The sequence below is a fragment of the Mesoplodon bidens genome (genome assembly GCF_964165515.1).
Source record: "Mesoplodon bidens genome assembly, chromosome: 10".
NCBI classification, from domain to species: domain Eukaryota; kingdom Metazoa; phylum Chordata; class Mammalia; order Artiodactyla; family Ziphiidae; genus Mesoplodon; species Mesoplodon bidens.
In genome coordinates, this window is record NC_138172.1 from 41,055,520 (window position 1) to 41,075,060 (window position 19,541).

A 19,541-nucleotide genomic window follows, 5' to 3' on the forward strand; every position below is an offset into this window, starting at 1 on the left:
TTTTTTCTTAGTCCTTCAAAATTTGAACTTTAGTAAAGTCAAGGTTGACATTTTAAGTATCAAAAAAGATTATAATCTCTGACTTTAAAGCATTTATTAATTGCACAGTTCTAGTAGATTAATCAAAATAAAATTTCTAGGTTTCTTTTTGAATATAAATGAACTCTTTAGTCCTCTCTGTGGGCCCTCTTTAACACTCTTTCTGGTATTATGTGTCTCCCTCCTCCCATCCCCCAATACACTGCATCCTGCTTTGCTTCCCCCATGGAAGAATACACATTCACAGTCTTGCCTGAAGTCCTTTCTGGAACGTCATGGGCTGTCTTTGTTGTGGATCTGGATGGCAGAACTAGGTGATGGCCGGGAAAGTAACCGGAAGCTTCAGGAAGAGGTCAGTTCACATTCAGCTGACCTGTTTGTTTCTTAAAACCACTGTATTTATTATTTAGGTTGAGGGTATTGTGATAATATCAGTGATAATGAATTTAGCACTATATTTACCACTCATATTAAATAATTACATCATTTTATCATCCCAATATCATTCCTATAACTGTAACTTTACATACACCTTGCTGGAAGTGAATTTGCCCAGTGGTTTTCCCTATGGTATCTTTTAAAGCTTAGTACTACATAGTTGGGAACTGCAAGAGCAAGATATACTAGTATTATAGTTAAGTGAAAGGTCCAGTGTGTTGCTAAAACCATAATTTTAAAAAGATAGGAAACCATATGGAACTTAAATTCTGGGGTTCTAAAAAATTATGAAGGAGCTGAATTCTGGATGACAAGAGTAAGAACATTTTGAGGAGTAAATTGTTTTAAAAGATCTAAATAGATGTTCATTGACCATGTCGTTAGTGGAATTGTTATATTTATACTGTCCCATGAAATACACAATATTTTCTAATTTGGTTTAAATGTAGTTCTTTTTAATCATAAGTGCTAATATAATCCCCAAGTCATTTAATAATATACTTTTAAAAACAAAAACGTGAGCGGGCAAATGAGTGATTGTCTCGCCTCCATCCTTCTCCCAGGAGATTCAGCAATAAGTAGGAGTTGAGGAAGCCTTGGGGTTTCTGTAGGACTACACTGGGGGAGTACTTTGGAGGAAATTCTTGGATTTCAGAGTGTGGGATGGGGGTGGTTATCTCAGAATGAAGAGAGTGTTTCTCTTTGCTAGACAGCTGTTTGTCAACGGCTAAGGAGGTTAAGTAATATATGCATTTTTTGTTTGTATGCAAGACATTTAAATATATATTGTTGCTTAGTTCCCAAGCCTTTATCACAGTCACTTGGGAAACTTTTTAGAAAAACATACCCAGGATGAGGTCCAGTAGTGTTTATATTTTTAAAAAATCTACCTGGGTTTGAGAACTACTGGTGGAGAATATTAATTAAACTAGTCCTATTTTGATGTGTGAGCAGTCACCTGCTTCACATTTTATTCTTGCTGGTCAGGCTTATTAAAACACTTTTCTGGGACTTCGCTGGCGGTCCAGTGGTTGAGACTCTCAGCTTCCACTGCAAGGGGCACGGGTTTGATCCCTGGTTGGGGAACTAAGATCCCACATGCCTCGTGGTGCAGCCAAAAAAATAAAAAATCAAACACTTTTCCTTCCATACTAGAGGAAAGTAATATTATGACATTTAAATCCGTCCGTGGTTACAAGATTTAGGTCTTAATTTAATAAGACAGTAAAAAAAGCACTGCTTCTGCAGAATTGATCTGAGTCCCATGGAGAGGCTTGGAAAGTCAACTGTACAAAGTGATGTTTGTTTTTTTTTAAATTATGTTTAATCAGATTATAAAGACTTTGGAACATTTACCCATTCCTACTAAAAATATGTTGGAGGAAAGCAAAGTACTTCCTATTATTCAACGTTGGTCTCAAACCAAGACTGCTGTCCCTCAGCTGAGTGAAGGAGATGGGTATTCTAGCGAGAATACATCACGTGCTCACACACCGCTCAACACACCTGATCCTTCCACCAAACTGAGCATAGAAGCTGATACAGACACCCCCAAGAAGCTAATGTTTCGCAGACTTAAAATTATAAGTGAAAATAGCATGGACAGTGCAATCTCTGATGCTACCAGCGAGCTAGAAGGCAAGGATGGCAAAGAGGACCTTGACCAGTTAGAAAACGTCCCTGTAGAAGAAGAGGAAGAGTTACAGTCACAACAGCTACTCACACAACAGCTGTCTGAATCTAAAGTTGATAGTGAAATTGCTGTGGAGGCCATTAAGCTACCCACATCTGAACCAGAGGCTGACACTGAAATAGAGCCTAAAGAGAGCAATGGCACAAAACTAGATGAACCTATTGCTGAGGAAACACCATCCCAAGATGAAGAGGAGGGTGTATCTGATGTGGAGAGTGAGAGGAGCCAGGAACAGCCAGATAAAACAGTAGATATAAGTGATTTGGCCACCAAGCTCCTGGACAGTTGGAAAGACCTAAAGGTAAGAAAACATTTCTGTTCATTTTAACCTGAATTACCCAGGTTTAGAGTTCTATAAACCTTCAGTCGAATTACCTACTTTTCTAGCTATGTGTATTTTTGAAAAATGGAATACTATCTCTCTGTCAGCTAATTATAAATGTCTTTATAAATAAATAATGTCTTTTAAACCTTGGCCAGAAATACCAGCCAAACTAATATACAAACATCCCCCTTTTCCTTGTTTACAAAGGTATATCACAACAGTAAATTCAGTCATTCAAGTGGTCTTTACATTAAAAACAAAATCCTTTTAGTAACAAATATGGATTCTACATTTGAGCCTATGTAAGAAAAAAATGAATGTTTAAAATAATTGGAAATTAATTTATTGGATTAACTAGAAATTAATTAAAAATAAAATTAATTGGAAGCCAAGGTAATTTTGCAACTTTTCATCAAAAATGATTGAACATATAAAGCTATAGAATCATGCTTGTTAGCTTGGTGGAATGTCTCATGACAAAAACAAACAAAAACTATTGAACGTAAATACCTGTTCCAGTAAAACAACATTATATGGAGCTAGTTCATATTCAGTTTTATTATTGTTTCTGAAATAGGCCTACTTTTAAATGCCTATTTTTCTGGCCAGAAGATGTTATCGAGAAGAAAAATATAGAGTTCTGGAACCCTTACATCTAATACTTGCATAATCACTTGTTAAAGTATATAGCATGATGTGCAGGGTTTTCTTTGCAGAGAACCCAGTCTGGGTCTTGGATAAACACAGAAGTGAATAACAGGATGAGCCTAGGAGAGATGTGGCAAATTCTGATTGTAAGTGGGATCCTGGGATCCAGGTCTTGAGGACTCTGTGGGAACAGGTTACTACCTAGCCTCTGTTTTTCTGTTCCTTCTTTCTTGTGCCAGAGGTGAAGCAACCAGATAAACCAAGAATACAGATTTGCAGCAAAATGGACACCTGAGTCTTCTCTGTTCCCAATTATGACTACAAAGCTCACCCATTATATCCTACCATTTGACCCATAGGGAACTATCCTTATACTGAGCAGAATGAGTAGTTGGTTGGTTGTGCACTGTGCTTATTTTTGCATTTGTAATTTACTGTGTTGAGACCCTTCTTTAAGTATGGTGTGGTTTCAGCTCTCATTTACCCATTTGAGCTCTTACTCATGCTACTCTTTGATCACCTACAGTTCAGCATAAACTCAGCCTTATTATTTGAAATCTGACCTTTTTATAAATACAAAAGGAAAGATTCAGAGTAAATCTGTTTATGATACAACATGTGAACGCAGGAACTGGAGTTGCAATTAATTGAAAGACCTGCTGGGACAGTCCTTTGTGTGAACCTTTATTTAAGGCCTGCTTTGTGATGGCACAGGAGTCCCTGGACGAAGTCCCTCTTGTGTTTGGAGACTGCTAGTAGAGCCTGTACTATGATTGGCTCAGTAAGGAAGGTGGAAATGGAGACAGACACTCAGGTGAAGGTAGAAAAGACCTTACAGACATAGTTTTATAGAGAGGGGGGTTGTAGACCTAGTAGTTCACTTTTGCCTGAGAAGGCTCTGGTTGACGTAATTAAAAAAAAAAAAAGACATAATCATCTTAATTTCTTAAAAACCTGTCTCTTCTTAAAATCTGAAATAAGTAAATGTTTTTGTTTCTCTGTATGATAGTTTTTTTAATTATAATTGTAATGATATAAATTATTCTCTGGAATATCCTTAACTCAATTAGATATAACTGGTACTTTAAACTCACACTCCAGACATAAATGTTTTTGAGTCCTACAAAATTATTTCTTCCCTTGCTTGTCCTCTTCACTCCTATCTGAAAGATCAAAGTGGTTGCACAGTACTATGTAGACTGATGATCCTCTTGACTTGAGGTTTAAAATTTTATTTGTACCTAAAATATATTCTTAACGTTCATACTTTGGATTTATCCCAATTCTTAGCATCAAGGAAGTTATTAAATAAAATTCTCCTTCCTCAAACTTTATAGTTTGCTCTGGAATCATTACCCATCTAGAATTGCATTACTGAGAAATGTTTTTGCTTTCCTGAACTGTGATGTTTTGTTACACATTGATGCTGGGGTTCTTAATTCATCTATCATTCTAATTAACATTCACTATGGTTCTAATTTCAAAACCGGTTATAGTTGTCCTTAAAAAATATACTTCAGCTAGGGAACCCATAATTTGAACATGTTTTAGAGAAACACCTTGACTTGATGTGATTACTATATATCCATCCTATTCCCGGCATTGAAAGAGTTAACTACTTCTGTCTGACTTCCACCTGTGTGTTCAAGTAGATGTTGGCAGAAAAGAAAATGTGTTATTCAACCAACCTTTATTAAGCACCTGTTGCCAAGCATGTGTTAGTTGCTGATGTTAATTTCAAGATTATACTAAAAAGCATTTATCTAAGATTGTGGTTATGTTAGCCACTCCAAGCTTCCCTGACCTTCCTGGGCCACTGTAACATTGCTGGACATGTGTTCCACTTGTCCTTTCTACATACTGGATGGAGTGAAGAACTGAAAGAGGTTGCTTCAGATTTCTTAATCTTGATTTTGCTGTGAAGGCAGACTATAGGGATCATCAGTAAATGAAAGAGGGTGGGAGGGAAGGGAATGAAGCTTCATGAATTACTCTTTGTCCTCCCAGATCTGATGATGATCCCCCTTGTAACTTGAACCATTTCCATCTAGCTTCTCAGGGCAGCAAGGAGCTTGTTAACATCACCAGCTGACCATGTGTCTCCTTTTCTCAACTCCATTTTCAACTTCGTGCTGAAGAAAAACAAGAACCTAGCGTGCATTCTGTGAAGAAAACAGGAAGATGGTTGGGAAGTTGGATGATGCATGAAAAATATAATAGGTGAAAAGAGGACAGAGGTGGTTAACTCACTGGCACCGGCGTTATTTTGGTGCGTCCATTGCCGACAATGGATGTCGTTCTGGGAAAATCCCGACTCCTGGCGAGAAAGGATTAAGTGAGCTACTTTTTCTATACCTCTATACACAGGACCACTGCCTTGGTTCCACAAGGCTTACACATTTTTTACTCCTAAAGTAGACCTCAACAAGAAACATCACTTAGCACATTGCTACTACACATGAGCATGTATTCATTTTCACATGCAAATTAACTAGGCTACATTTTCAGCAGGGACATGTGCATATATTTCTGTTTGCAAAAGGAATTACTGTACATCACCCCTCTTGCTGAAAATATACCCGACACTTCACAGGGCAAAACAGCTGGTTATAAGTGATGATTAATTATAAACTTGACTGGAAAATCTTCATTTGGATCATGAGAAGAAGAGGTAAGGTTCCCATGAATTTGGCAGTTTCAGTTGCAATTAAACAGCTGAGAGATTGTGATGGCTAGTGATTCCAGAGCCTCTCTTATAAACACTTAGGTTACAGGATGTGTGTCTCCTTATAGTGAAGTCTGAGTAGTTACAGTTACACCTGGATTAGATGATTTAGGGACATTTTGTACATGTGATAAGTTGGACTTTTCTTAAGAACCATCCTTATTATCTTTTTCATCTTTATCTCGAGACATTATCTTTAATTAAACATATTATTTTCCTAGAAAGTTAAGCATTGAACTCTCTACAGAAGTTTTAAATAATTCAGAGAGTTACCCAACTGAAAAGTTTTGAGTCTGGGGAACTCCCTGGTGGTCCAGTGGTTAGGACTCTGTGCTTCCACTGCTGAGGGCCTGGGTTCAATCCCTGGTCGGGGCACTAAGATCCCAAAAGCCACGTGGTCAAAAAAAATAAAACAAGTTTTGAGTCACTGCTTGAAATTTTGGTTCCTAACTAATACGTGAAATCTGCTATGCAACATTTCAAAATGAAATGATGTGCCCTGAATTTCTGTAATAAATTTCAAAATCCTTAGTAGACATTATTCTGTATCCAAAAGGATCAGTATTACTTATCCTTTTGTGTAAAATACAGAATTGCCCCCAAAGAGCACTATTTTAGGTACCACTACATTGAATTTTTGTAATAAGAATCTCATTTGATAAAAGGCAAACATGGTCTAAAACTTATTAGTAGCCTGGTTTCTTTATTATCAGATAATACTTTCATCTAAATTATGGGGTGGCCTAATCTGCCCCGCTGCCTTTTTTCGTAAATGAAGTTTTGGGGGGAGCCCAGCCAAGTTCGTTCATTTACATACGTCTGTGGCTGCTTTTGCACTGCACTGGTAGAGTTGAGTAGTTGCATCAGACTGGATGGCCAACAAAGCCTAAAATACTTACTGCTTTGTCCTTTACAGAAAAAGTTTGCCAACACCTAATCTAAATGATAAAGTACAGAATCTGGCTGCTCTAAACATTCTGATTTTGAATGAAGTCATTGTGACACTTTATTCTTTTGGGTGAGCTCTTAATTCTGTTTCCCTAAAGACATAATGACCATGTTTCCATACCTCATGAAGTTACTTTTTTTTAAAAAAAAGTCTTGACTCTGTTTAGGAAAAGTTACTTTAAGTGATTTGGATATAGGACTATCTGAGAAGTGGGAGAGTATATACATTATAGAATTACTGGGCTAGAAGACACCTGTAAGGAATGTCGTTCTTCCCTCAGGACCATGATCAAGTTAGTCGGAAACTTAAGAGACTTTTCGAGTACAGATAAGTTGGTATAATCTAGTTTTATATATAACCATAATGAAAATATATAAACTTTCCTTCTTAATGTTCTTAACTTTTGATTTTGATGTAATTTCAGACTTACAGGAAAACTGCAAGAATACTGTTCTTTATGTATTCTTCATGTAATACACATCCAGTGACAGATGTATGTTAAAAACATTAAAAATTCCTCTAAACCCTTCATCCAGATTCCCCAGTGTTAACATTTTACCAAATTTACCTTAACATTTTCTCTTAATTTCTTTTTAACTTTTAAAGAATAAGTTACAGATACCATGCCCACTGCGCCTAGATATTTTTAGTGTGTATTTCCTAAAAACAAGGACATTCTTCTTTATGACTTCAGTGTACTTATCAAAATCAGCAAATTACAGTGACACAATACTATTAATCTGTTAAATAGACCTCTTTCAGATTTTGCCAGTTGTGCACATAATGTCCTCTATAGAAAAAAGAAAATTTCTGATCCAGAATCTAACCTGAGATCAAGCAATATTTACATTGAGTTGTATCTCTTTAGTATCCTTTAATCTGCAATAGTTAGTTCCTCAGTCTTTGGCTTTTATAAACTTCACATTTTTGAATATTTTTAAATTTTTTAGAATATTCCTCAATTTGGGTTTGTCTGAAGTTCTGTTTGGAATGTTCGTTTATCCCATTACTGGCATTGTCAACTTCAGTCACTTGGTTGAGTTGGTGTCTGCCAGGTTTCTCCAATGTAAAGTCACTATTTTCCCCTTTATAATTAAAGAGTATAATATAGGAGCACCTTTGGAAATAATAAATACTCTTTTGTGAAATTTATCCATCCTGTGAATTTGCCTGAATCTTGTACAACTCTGATTGTTAACAAATGGTGATTTTCTAATCCATCATTCCTTTTTCTGTATTTCTATACAGTGGTAGCAGTCTTAACAGGTTATTAAAATTACTTGCTTAGATGCTTGTTTCTCCTCACAGGACCATGAGATCTTCAAGGGCAGAGACCATTCCTTAATCGTTGGTAGTAAGAGTTACTTTTATCATGGTATCTTTTTAGTAATGGTTGTAATAAGTTACCACTTAATAATAGTGAATGACTACTCTGTGCCCCCTACAATCTGTGCTACATTCAGTATCCAGAGTGATCTTTTTGGAAATGTACATCTGTTCATGTCAAAGTCCTATTTAAAAGTTTTAAATGGTTCCTCATTACATTGTTAAGTTAAACCCATTTTTCTTAACAAGGCTTGCATACCATGCCATGACCTTATTTATGTATGCATTTTCACCTCAAGAGTTTCTGGCCTACCAGAGGGACAGTGCTATTAATGTTCACACACACACACACACACTCTCTCATTGACTTGTTTCTGAGAAGGCTTGCTTTTGTTTAGATGTCTCCTCTCATCTAAGTTTCATCCTTTCCCCTGAAAACCATTCCTGTTCCTCCAAGACAGAGTATTCTGCCTTTTCTTTATGCTCCCATAACATCCTTTCCAATCATAGCAGATAACATTTCGTAATTGTACATTGTGCAGAGGCAGAGACTGTGTCTGTCTTGGTCACTTGAGTCTCCTCAGGGCACTGTGAGAGAGTACTATGTAGTTTGGTACTTCATAAATATTTGAATGATGAAGTGAAGAAGGTCCTTCTTTTTCCATGGTACCACACTGCTGCTATTTTTTTTTAATTTAAATTTTAATTTTTTGGCCGCACACCATGGCATGTGGCGTCTTCGCTGAACAGGGACCGAACCCACGCCCCTCCGTAAGCACGGAGTCTTAACCACTGGACCACCAGGGAAGTCCTGATTCTTCTTGAATCCATAATGTGTATATTTTATTTGATAGGTGGTCAGAAAATACTTGAATGAGTGTCATGTAATCTTTACAACCCTGTAAAGTAAGTGGTGGTGTTTTTATCAACTGTAAAAGGGAAACAAACAGGCCCATGAGTTTGTAACTTAACTTTAAATGACACAGCTGAAAATTATCTTCTGATTTAATCCTATGTTCTTTCCATTCCTTTTTCTGATCCAGCAAATAGTGATTGCCACGTCCTTGCTAGACAGTTCATGCAATTATGTATCTTTGCTGAATACTTTTCAGACTTCTCTCAATCTGTTTCTGTTTTAGTAACTGTAATAAGTTCAAATTCATTCTTAAATCATAGAAATTATCATTTTAGTGTTTTGTTCAAGTATCTTTTTTCCTTAATGCTGCAGAGATCAACCTGTGAATCCATGATTGAATTTCAAGGGATTTTCAGAACGCTTGAAATCATATGTAAAACTGTGGGGTTTTCTGGGGCAAGGGTCCACAAATATGAGCAGTTTCTCAAACAGGGGTGTGTATATATGTGGGTTGGAAAAGAACGAACTGTGGTCCAAAAAGTGTTTTCTGAATGGTCTTAGCTGCAGCGTTGTATTGACTAGTGCAACATATAACTTCAGTGAAGTCTCTTGGAGGGCTGTGGTGATTTTTATGTTTTAATTAGAAAAATTATAGGGAGGTAAATTTGAAAGTGTAAAAGAAAATCTTAGATTTGGAATTAACTTGCCTAGAAAACAGAAATCTGAAATTTGAGAAACATTTAATCATCATGACCTTGATTATTCTTCAGTGATTACTTACCAGAATAAAACTTTAATTTTTCTACACACATATTTTACTACTGGGCTGGGGAGGCCTTGAAAGCAGGCACATGTATCAGGTGTTCACCTTGTGCTTCAGTACTAGTGGAAGCCCGGCACATTTTAGATGCGTGTTGAATAAAACCGAGTGTTGTTAAGGTAGAGTTTTTGAATTAGACTCAAGGTGGGTAAGGCTAGAGAAGGAGGAATTTGGGGGGACAAGTTTAAACTGAATGGCAGGGACTTCCCTGGTAGCGCAGTGGTTAAGAATCTACCCACAAATGCAGGGGAGATGGGTTCGAGCCCTGGTCTGGGAAAATCCCACTTGCTGCGGAACAACGAAGCCTGTGCGCCACAACTACTGAGCCTGCACTCTGGAGCCCTCAAGCCACAACTACTGAGCCTGCGTGCCACAACTTCTGAAGCCCACACGCCTGGAGCCCGTGCTCCGCAACAAGGGAAGCCACCGCAATGAGAAGCCCGCGCACCACGACGAAAAGTAGCCCCCACTTGCTGCAACAAGAGAAAGCCTGGGCACAGCAATGAAGACCCAGTGTGGCCAAAAATAAATAAATAAATTTATTATTTTTTTAAAAAGAGAGAGAAATGGAATATTACCAGCACCCCGGATGCCTTCCTTTAAAAATAAAAAATAAACTGAATGTCAGTGAACTAGGAAAGCTTTTTAAGGTATGGTACTTGCTAAATAGTATTTAGAAGTTGCCTTGGGAATCCCCATGTTCCTTAGGCCTTTGCCTGAGACTTTACAGCCCCTCATTCTTTACCTTGAATGCAGTCACAATGCACAGAAGTCTTTTGGTACTGTGTCTAGGGCTGCTTCTGAGGCATGTTACCTTTTCTTTTAATTTTTAAAATAGACCATTCCTGCACACGACAAAATTCAAAAGGCATACTGCAAAAGGCAACATTTCACTCCTAACCCTGCCCCGTGTCCTGTTCCCTGGAGGCAACCAATACAACTAGTTTGTTGTTAGCATTCTAGAGATAATTTGTGCATATTATGTGTATATATTTTGCCTTTTTTACAAAGCTGGCACCACTGTTTAGCTCCTTTTTACTTAATATATTGTAAAGATTATTTCATACCAGTTTATGAAGAATTTATCTTTCATAACTGCATAGTATTTTATTGTATAAATATACCATAGTCAATTTATCATAATCATATATTAATCAGTCTTCTATTTCGGCCATTTAGGTTGATTACTTTCTTTAGCTTAGCAGCAAGTAACTTTTTGAACATGTTCACATATGTGGGATATATATGTTGGATAAATTACTAAAAGTTGTGTATCTGAGTCATAGTCTGTGTTATTTGTAATTTTGATAGGTACTGCCAAATCTCTCTTCATAGCTGTACCAGTTTAACTCTCATCAGCAATGTTTATGTGTAAGAGTGCCTGTTTCACTACATCCTGGCCAACACAGGTGTTGTCTAACTTTATGTTGGTCAGACTGATAGGCAAAAATGGAATATTGTTATAGTTTTAATTTGCATTTCTCTTATGCATGAAGTATTGAATATATTTACGTTTATATTTCCTATTGTAAGAACTATGTCCATATCCTTTGCCCATTTTTCTGAGTGGCTGAAAACTGAAATTGGATCTTATTATCTTTTGTTTGTTGGGAGCCCAGCTGTCTGAAGTTAGAGTGTTTCTTCAGGGGTTTAAAAGAATAAATAAAATTATTCTACTCCCTTTTCCCCTTACTCTCCCTTCCTCCGCCCCTCTCGTGTGTGATTTTATAAAACTTCCAGACATGTGTATTATCTTCTAAGTTATTTTTCCAGTCAAATCTCAGGACCTCTGTGACCTAATGGAGATACTCCTACTCCCACTTTTTGTAATACAATTTATGAGATAAAATCATAGACTCTTAACACTTCACAGGGGTATGATGATCGAGGTACAGTTCTTCCTTCTGTTAAAGGAAGCTAAATCCGGGTTATAGAACCATTACCACTGAAAGCATTTCACAGAATTACGCTGAGGGAAAAGGAGCCTAGGGTATTTACATATCAGTATTTGCCCAGTAATTAATTAATTAATTAATTAATTCCTTCCTTCCTTCCTTCCTTCCTTCCTTCCCTCCTTCCCTCCCTCCCTCCCTCCCTCCTTCCTTCCTTCCCTCCCTCCTTCCTTCCTTCCCTCCCTCCTTCCTTCCTTCCTTTTTCTTTTTTTTCTTTTTAACCTTAGAGTGGTATAGGGCCATAGACATTGAAGTTATATGTTGTATGTTCATTTTTTAAATTTTGTTGTTGTTAATCAAGAAAATGGATTTTAAAAATCTTTATGCTAGTATATAGAATTATGAATCAGGTTCCAAGACAGTCATATATTACTCAAAGATGTGCTTCTATTTCTCTAGATCAAGGGTTGGCAGTTTTTTTCTGTAAAAGGTCAGATAGTAAATATTAAAATACTTAAATTTAAAATGTGACTGTGAGGCCTCAGTTTCCTCCTCCCTTCTGCCTTTTTCTTCCCCTTCCTTTTTCTTCTTCCCTCCCCTTTTCTCCCTCTCGTTAAAAATGTGAAAAACCATTCTTAGCTGGGGTTGAAGAGGCGCTTAAAGAACCAGGCTGCAGGTCAGACTTTAGGGTGTAGTTTGCTGATCCCTGCACTGGTGTGTGGAATTGTGAATCAGGTTTCTTTACAGTCTGATATTACCCAGATATAAGTGTTTTAATATCCTTAGCCTAAATGACTAACAGAATTGATTTAACCATGTATTTTCCAAGATGATTTGTCTGTAAGCCATACGGTTTCAATGGGAACCAAATGAGCTTAGTTTTTTCTGTTGTCATTTTTTGGCTGCACCGCACAGCTTGCAAGATCTTAGTTCCCCCACCAGGGATTGAACCCAAGGCATGGCAGTGAAAGTGCCAAGTCTTAACCACTGGACTGCCAGGGAATTCCCGAGTTTATTTATTTATTATCATTTTATTTCTCTGAGTTCTTACCTCTTTTTCTAGATTTTCAGTGTTCAGTAAATTCATGTAAATATTTGGTTTCTTTGCTTCTAACCCTGAAACTTCACAAATACCTGAAAATCCTAGGAAAAAGGATTTTTTTAAATGGAGTTTAAAATGGGGTTTAAAAAAAATCTTCTAATACATTCAGTTATCTTGGAGAAGCTTATCTCTCACATGTAACTAAATAAACATTCATATATACATATATACATATACACACGTATATGGTATTCTCAGTATCTTCACAGTTTCAAAATTGCTTAGAGAAACAAAAATTATGACAAAAAACATTAGTGAACTGAACACTTAAAAAAATTCTTATTCAAAGATTCCTTCTCAGTTAACATCAGCATGTATCGTTGTCCAATGGGTTATTTTCTTTTTCAGCCAGTCTCACTGTTATAAAAGTTGGCGGGCCTATTATGAAATTAAAATGCACTGATTTCATAAAGTCAGTAAAAATAATATTGAAGTTGTAAAGGAAATATATAAGGCCACTAGTGTACTAGAAGCATTTTCAGAAAAAGTAATGAAAAGATTCTGAGATACTCTTGGGAAAAGAATGTTGCATCATGTTATCAGTTAATTATTTGGAAAAAGTATACCAAAAAATATCAACAATTGACTCATCTTTTGGGGGGAAGAGTTGGTGAAGTTTTGTCTCATGTATTGATTTTGGGATTACAAATTAGTGAGTTGGTGAATTTGCAGATACAGAACCTCTGAATAATGAGGATAAATGCAATCATGAAATCTGTGGCTTTTTGTGTCTGGCTGCTTTTACTTAGCATAGTGTTTTCAGGCTTTATCCATGTTGTGGTATGTATCAGTTGTTAATTACACTTTATAGCTGAATAATACTCCATTGTATGGATATCATTTTCTACATATCGTTATATGAGCCAGTATGAAATTGGGTGGGGGACGGATAGATAAACACAGATGCAGAATTGCTAGATCATAGTCTTTGTTTCTTATTTGATGCTCTTTGCCTTTTTAATCAAAGGTATTTTATGTTTCTTTAATTCTGGAAAACTCATCTTCATTATTTCTAAACAAGTTCCTTCTCTCCTAGAATTCCTTTTACCTGCAGTTGGCACTTTAACTTCTAGCCTCCATATCGCATAACTTTGCTTTCACATTTCTTTCTGTCCCTTCCTGCTGCTTTTTTTTTTTTTTTTTTTTTTTTTTTTTGCGGTACGCGGGCCTCTCACTGTTGTGGAGCATAGGCTCCGGACGCGCAGGCTCAGCGGCCATGGCTCACAGGCCCAGCCGCTCTGCGGCATGTGGGATCTTCCCAGACCGGGGCACGAACCCCTGTCCCCTGCATCCGTAGGCGGACTCTCAACCACTGCGCCACCAGGGAAACCCCCCTTCCTGCTGCTTTTTATCTCCTCTTCCAGCTGTAAAAATGGCACCTTGCTCAGAGTCTCTTTTTCTTTTTTGTTCTTAGTATTGCTGTCATTTAGGAATAAAGATTTGTTTGACACATACACTACACAATTTTATCTGTACTTGCTAATAACAAGGAAAAGTAGTCTTAGTTGTAAAAAGTAAATCTGTTATTACAGAATATATAATCTGATCTGTATATAATAAAAGGTAAAAAATTATACTCTCATTGTAAATTACTTTGTTCTCAAAGTCTTGTTTAGCTAAAGAACAGTCTATATCAGTGTTAAATTTTTACACTTTCCAGAAAAAGTATTGGTTTGTAATTTTGTTTTAATCCTGTTTTTTACTACAGTCTATTCTATTTGAGTCTATTCTATATCATTTGAGATGTGTTAAAAATATGCTGGAGTACTTTGCCAACAAACTTCCAATGAGTACTTTTTGAGACTGTTGGAAGAAAACATCCCCGTTTAGACCCATTTAGTGTGACCTATTAGCAGTAGGTAACTTTTTCAAGTGTTGTTTTTTTTTTAACTAAAAATGGGTAGTATAAAAACCGTATAATTAAAAGTGAACTTCTTTTTCCCATAAGGTAATCTGTTTACTCAGAATCTATTTACTGTACTTTAAATATAATCTAACTGCTTTTGGGGAATAGTGATTCACATACCGTAAAGACAAAAACATCGAACTCATAGCTATATAATATTTCTTGAGTTAAAATGGTCCTTTGTTTTAGTATCTACATTCCTTTCTTTTCTCCCCAGCTTTATTGTGATATAACTGACATTTAACATTGTGTAAGTTTAACGTGTACACCTGTTGATTTGATACACATGTATATTGCAAACTGGTTACCACCATAGTGTTAGCTAACACCTGCATTATTACCATTTCTTTTTTTCGGGGAGAATATTAAAGATCTATTCTCTTGGCAACTTTCAAGTATATAATACAGTATTATTAACTGTGTCACTATGCTGTACATTAGATCCCCGGAAATTACTCATCTTATAATTGGAAGTTTGTAACTCTTTGACCAAGTTTGTAACTCTACCTCCCTTCACCCCTGTTTTAGTCTCTGTTTCTATGAGTTCAGCTATTTTGGATTATATATAATAAGTGATATTGTACAGTGTTTGTCTTTTCTCTGTCTTATTTCATTTAGCATGATACCCTCAGGGTCTATCCATGTCACAAATGGCAAGGTGCCCTTCTTTCTCCTGATTGAATGATAACCATTGTATACATATATCATAGCTTCTCTATCCATTCATCTCTTGATGGACACTTAGGTGGTTTCTGTATTTTGGCTATTGTGAATAATGCTTCAGTGGACATGGGAGTCAGGCATCTCTTTTGAGATCTGCTTTTCATTTTGTTTGGATACATACCCAGAAGTGAGATTGCTGGCAGGTGTTTATTAAGAAATGGAAAACTTACAGTATGAATCAGGTATAAAGATTTTCCACCTTTTAGTTTCATTTTCCTTCAAGTCAGCCTGTTTTTCTCTATGTACCTTCTCTCTTGGCAATCTCTGACAGTAACACAATATATCGATTGTTTTCTTATGGTTTTCCCAGATTGTGGATCTCTTGCTTTAGCCTATTTCCTGAATTTTAGGTCTATATTTTCGGCTTTCTCTCTCTCTTTTTTTAAAATAAATTTATTTACTTACTTATTTTTGGCTGCATTGGGTCTTCGTTGCTGTGCATGGGCTTTGTCTAGTTGTGGTGAGCAGGGACTACTCTTTGTTACAGTGCGCGGGCTTCCCATTGCGGTGGCTTCTCTTGTTGCAGAGCATGGGCTCTAGGTGCACGGGCTTCACTAGTTGTGACACGTGGGCTCAGTACTTGTGGCTTGTGGGCTCTAGAGTGCAGGCTCAGTAGTTGTGGCACACGGGCTTAGTTGCTCTGCGTCATGTGGGGTCTTGCCGGACAGGGCTTGAACCTGTGTCCCCTGAATTGGCAGGCGGACTCTTAACCACTGTACCACCAGGGAAGTCCCTTCAGGCTTCTCTTGGCTCTCTCCTCCACTTGCCCTTCAGACTCAAGCTAATAATCTTGTTTTATAAGCTGATTCTTCGTCTTTGGTGTACATTTCTGTTAACATCTTCATCATTTTTCAAGTAACCCATAGTCAAAACATGTACCCCTTTTGTGATTTAAAAAATTTCTATTGCTAATTATAACAGTTGCTTTAAAAACACTTTCTAGATAACTAAACTTTTTAGTTAGGGACAGTATTGTTGGAAGATAACTTTTTTTGAAATTATGACAGGTTAGAATGACATCTTCAGATCTTTTGCAGGTGTTATTTTAAATAGCTACCACTGCTTAGTTATTTGCACAGAAGTAGAGTTTGGACACTTGATCTATTTTGAATGCCCCGTTGTTGAATTTATATATATATATTTATTAATCTATGTCTATATCATTTAAATGCTGGATAATTCATTTACAGTAACTTTCGAAAGATTTTCCATCACTCTGTCAGGAATTATTGTTAGGTCTTATAAATTATTGTACCTAGTATGGTACAATGTACACTGTAGACAATTTGAGATGTATTTCACACAATCTAGAATATTGAATTTTAGGCCCTCCACATTGGAGTGTCTTTAACATTCTCTTCTAGTAGACAAAATTTTGAGACCTTGTAACTCTGAAAAATACCTTTATTCTATTCTTGTTTGGCAAATCATATAATTACCATTTGGAAATAAATTTTCCTTCAAAATTTTCCTTCAAAATGTTCAAGATGTCATTGCATCATTTTCCAGCTTACAGTGTTGCTATTTTGATACCATTTTGATACCATTTCGACTCCTTTGTGGTGGGAGGTGCTCTGAGCCCTCTCTATCTGGTGACTTAATATGTCTTTCAGTTCTAAAAAATTTTCTTTACTTTTCTTTTTTTTTTATATATACTTTCTTACCCTCAGTTTTCTCTCTCCCTGCTTTCTGGCTACCTGTTAGGAGATGTAGGACTTCTAACTCTTATCCTCTAATTTTATTTTTTTAATCTCCCATTTAGATAAAGGATTAGTGTGAATGAAGGCAACTCAGATAGCATTTTCAGCAATGGATTCTGTGCCATGCGGGTGTGACATTATTCCAAACAGATTTTCATATCATGTAGGCTAACACTATTGCTATTTATTCACAAGACAGAATGATCCTAAGAAATGTTACAGTAATCTTTATAGGGCTGCTTCCTTCTTACTTTTTGTTGTTGTGGGACTTTGGAAAAATTCTGTTGCATTTCAGAGCCTCAAAGTATATAATCTTAGTTTCCAGCTTAAATTTTGTATACAGCTTTGACAATATGAAGAGGAGGATGTTAGTAATTCCAAGTGCTTGGGTGCATGTTGATAGAACTTCCCCATAGTGTTAGGCATACTCTAATAGTCAGTAGCTCTTGGTCACTAATCAGTAGTAATCAGCCATTTTGTGAACATCAGCATACCTAAAATTTTTAAAAATTATTTATTTATTTACTTATTTATTTTGGCTGCACTGGATCTTCCTTGCGGCGTGTGAACTTCTTAGTTGTGGCATGCATGCATGCAGGCTCTAGTTCCCCAACCAGGGATTGAACCCGGGCCCCCTGCGTTGGGAGCACAGAGTCTTACCCATTGGACCACCAGGGAAGTCCCTGAATCCTTTTTTTAAATTGAAGTATGTTTGACATACAATATTAGTTTCATGTGTACAACTTAGTGATCAGAATACATTTTCTAGTTAGCAGTTGCTCTAAACTTTTGAATGGAATTAAGAATGTATCTTTGAGAAGCATTTTCTCGGTATATTAACCACCACCATAGAATGGGGTCCCAAACTTGAGGTCTGTAATAAATTGCTATAAATGTTTGTAGTGAATACTTGTAATGCTGAGACCTTCTGCAAAAGAAACTAAATAAGTTAAAATTGTGTAATTCTTAGTTGACTCAGATATCCCTCGATAACATCTGTTCTGAGCACCCTTCATGAATGAACTCTTTTGGAGTGCCTAGGTTTACAGAGTACCTAATGCAACAGTCATTTTCAAACTTTTAAAATTAGCAGAATACCTGTTTTTCCCTATAATGTGGGTAGATGCTGATAAGTGGCATTCTTTTTCCTGAGTTTGTTAACCCCTCCAAGAGGTGGATAGAGAAGTCAGAGCTAAAAGTGTTAAGTCCTTCCTCTCTTTATCCCTGATTCATACCCACAGGTAGACATTGAATTAGACGACTCCAGGCATCCCTTAGAGGAATAGATTGGAATGTATCCTCTCTACAGACAGAAGCAGCCCAAGAGGAGAAAGAGCACAGATGGCTCTGAGCTGAGGACAGATATACATAGTTCTGTCTCTCAAATTCTCCCTTGTGAGGAAGGAATGAGTGAGGGCTGTTAAGAGAAGCCAGTAGTTCAGTGATGTCCACCTTCTCTGGACATCAGAATCATCTGGGGAACTTCTAAGAAATACAGATGGGGCTTCCCGGGTGGCGCAGTGGTTGAGAGTCCGCCTGCCGATGCAGGGGACACGGGTTCGTGCCCCGGTCCGGGAAGATCCCATGTGCCGCGGAGCTGCTGGGCCCGTGAGCCATGGCCGCTGAGCCTGCGCGTCCGGAGCCTGTGCTCCGCAATGGGAGAGGCCACAACAGTGAGAGGCCTGCGTACCGCAAAAAAAAAAAAAAAAAAAATACAGATGCCTGGGACCCATTCCCAGAATTTTAGATTCAATTTGTTTTGGATAGTGTATCTATAAAAGTTGCCTGGAGTGGTTTAATTCTGCAGCCAGAATTGAGAATCCCAGCTGTAGTGGAAGTTCTTAGAAAAGGCTAGGGGGATGGTGGATGTTAACCTACATGTGTGGATAAATCCCCAAAATGGTACTCCTGCCCAGAATAATGCCACTGTGTCATCTGGTACAGATGATAAAAGGCATCGTAACCTTGGGCAGGTTGCTAAACTTTAAGTGAGTTTTCCCATTTGTAAAATGGAGATAACAACCTCATAGGGTTGTTTTGAAATTCAAATAAGATAATGCATTCATACAGATTGCCCTGCATCTGTAAAGTCCACACTGGCATTTTTAATGGCAGGTGAATACTACATCTTGAACTTCCCTCAGTTGTGTGACATGTGGGTTATTTCGTTTTCCACAAATGCTGCTAGAACCAAAAATCATGTGGAAAGATTTTTCTTGGAGTACAATTCCTAAAAAATGGGATTACCAGGTCATATAGGTGTGGTCAATATTATGAGATTACTCTGAAGAAGGGTTTTATATGATGTACCATTGAGAATGTGTGGGTTTGCCATTTGCCCACTTAACAAGGTGACTGGATAAGGAAGTATGTGCCCAAGAGCTACTTGATGGACTTAG

General features: G+C 37.2%; 1 protein-coding gene across 4 annotated transcripts in view; it reads left to right on the top strand.

Annotated features, from left to right (window-relative positions):
- Nucleotides 1-19,541, top strand: part of SETD2 (SET domain containing 2, histone lysine methyltransferase) — a 120,358-nt gene that overhangs the window by 64,825 nt on the left and 35,992 nt on the right. The window contains exons 11-13 of one of the 4 annotated variants that reach the window (XR_014016893.1): nt 272-391; nt 1,809-2,471; nt 5,195-5,478. Coding sequence is in view for 2 of the 4 variants with exons in the window: in XM_081246580.1 (XP_081102706.1) it covers nt 272-391; nt 1,809-2,471; nt 5,195-5,311 (900 nt within the window). In the remaining 2 variants the exon portion in view is untranslated. Of the gene's footprint in view, nt 1-271; nt 392-1,808; nt 2,472-5,194; nt 8,076-19,541 lie in introns of those variants that run through there. The other 3 variants (XR_014016894.1, XM_081246580.1, XM_081246579.1) reach the window with 3 other exon arrangements.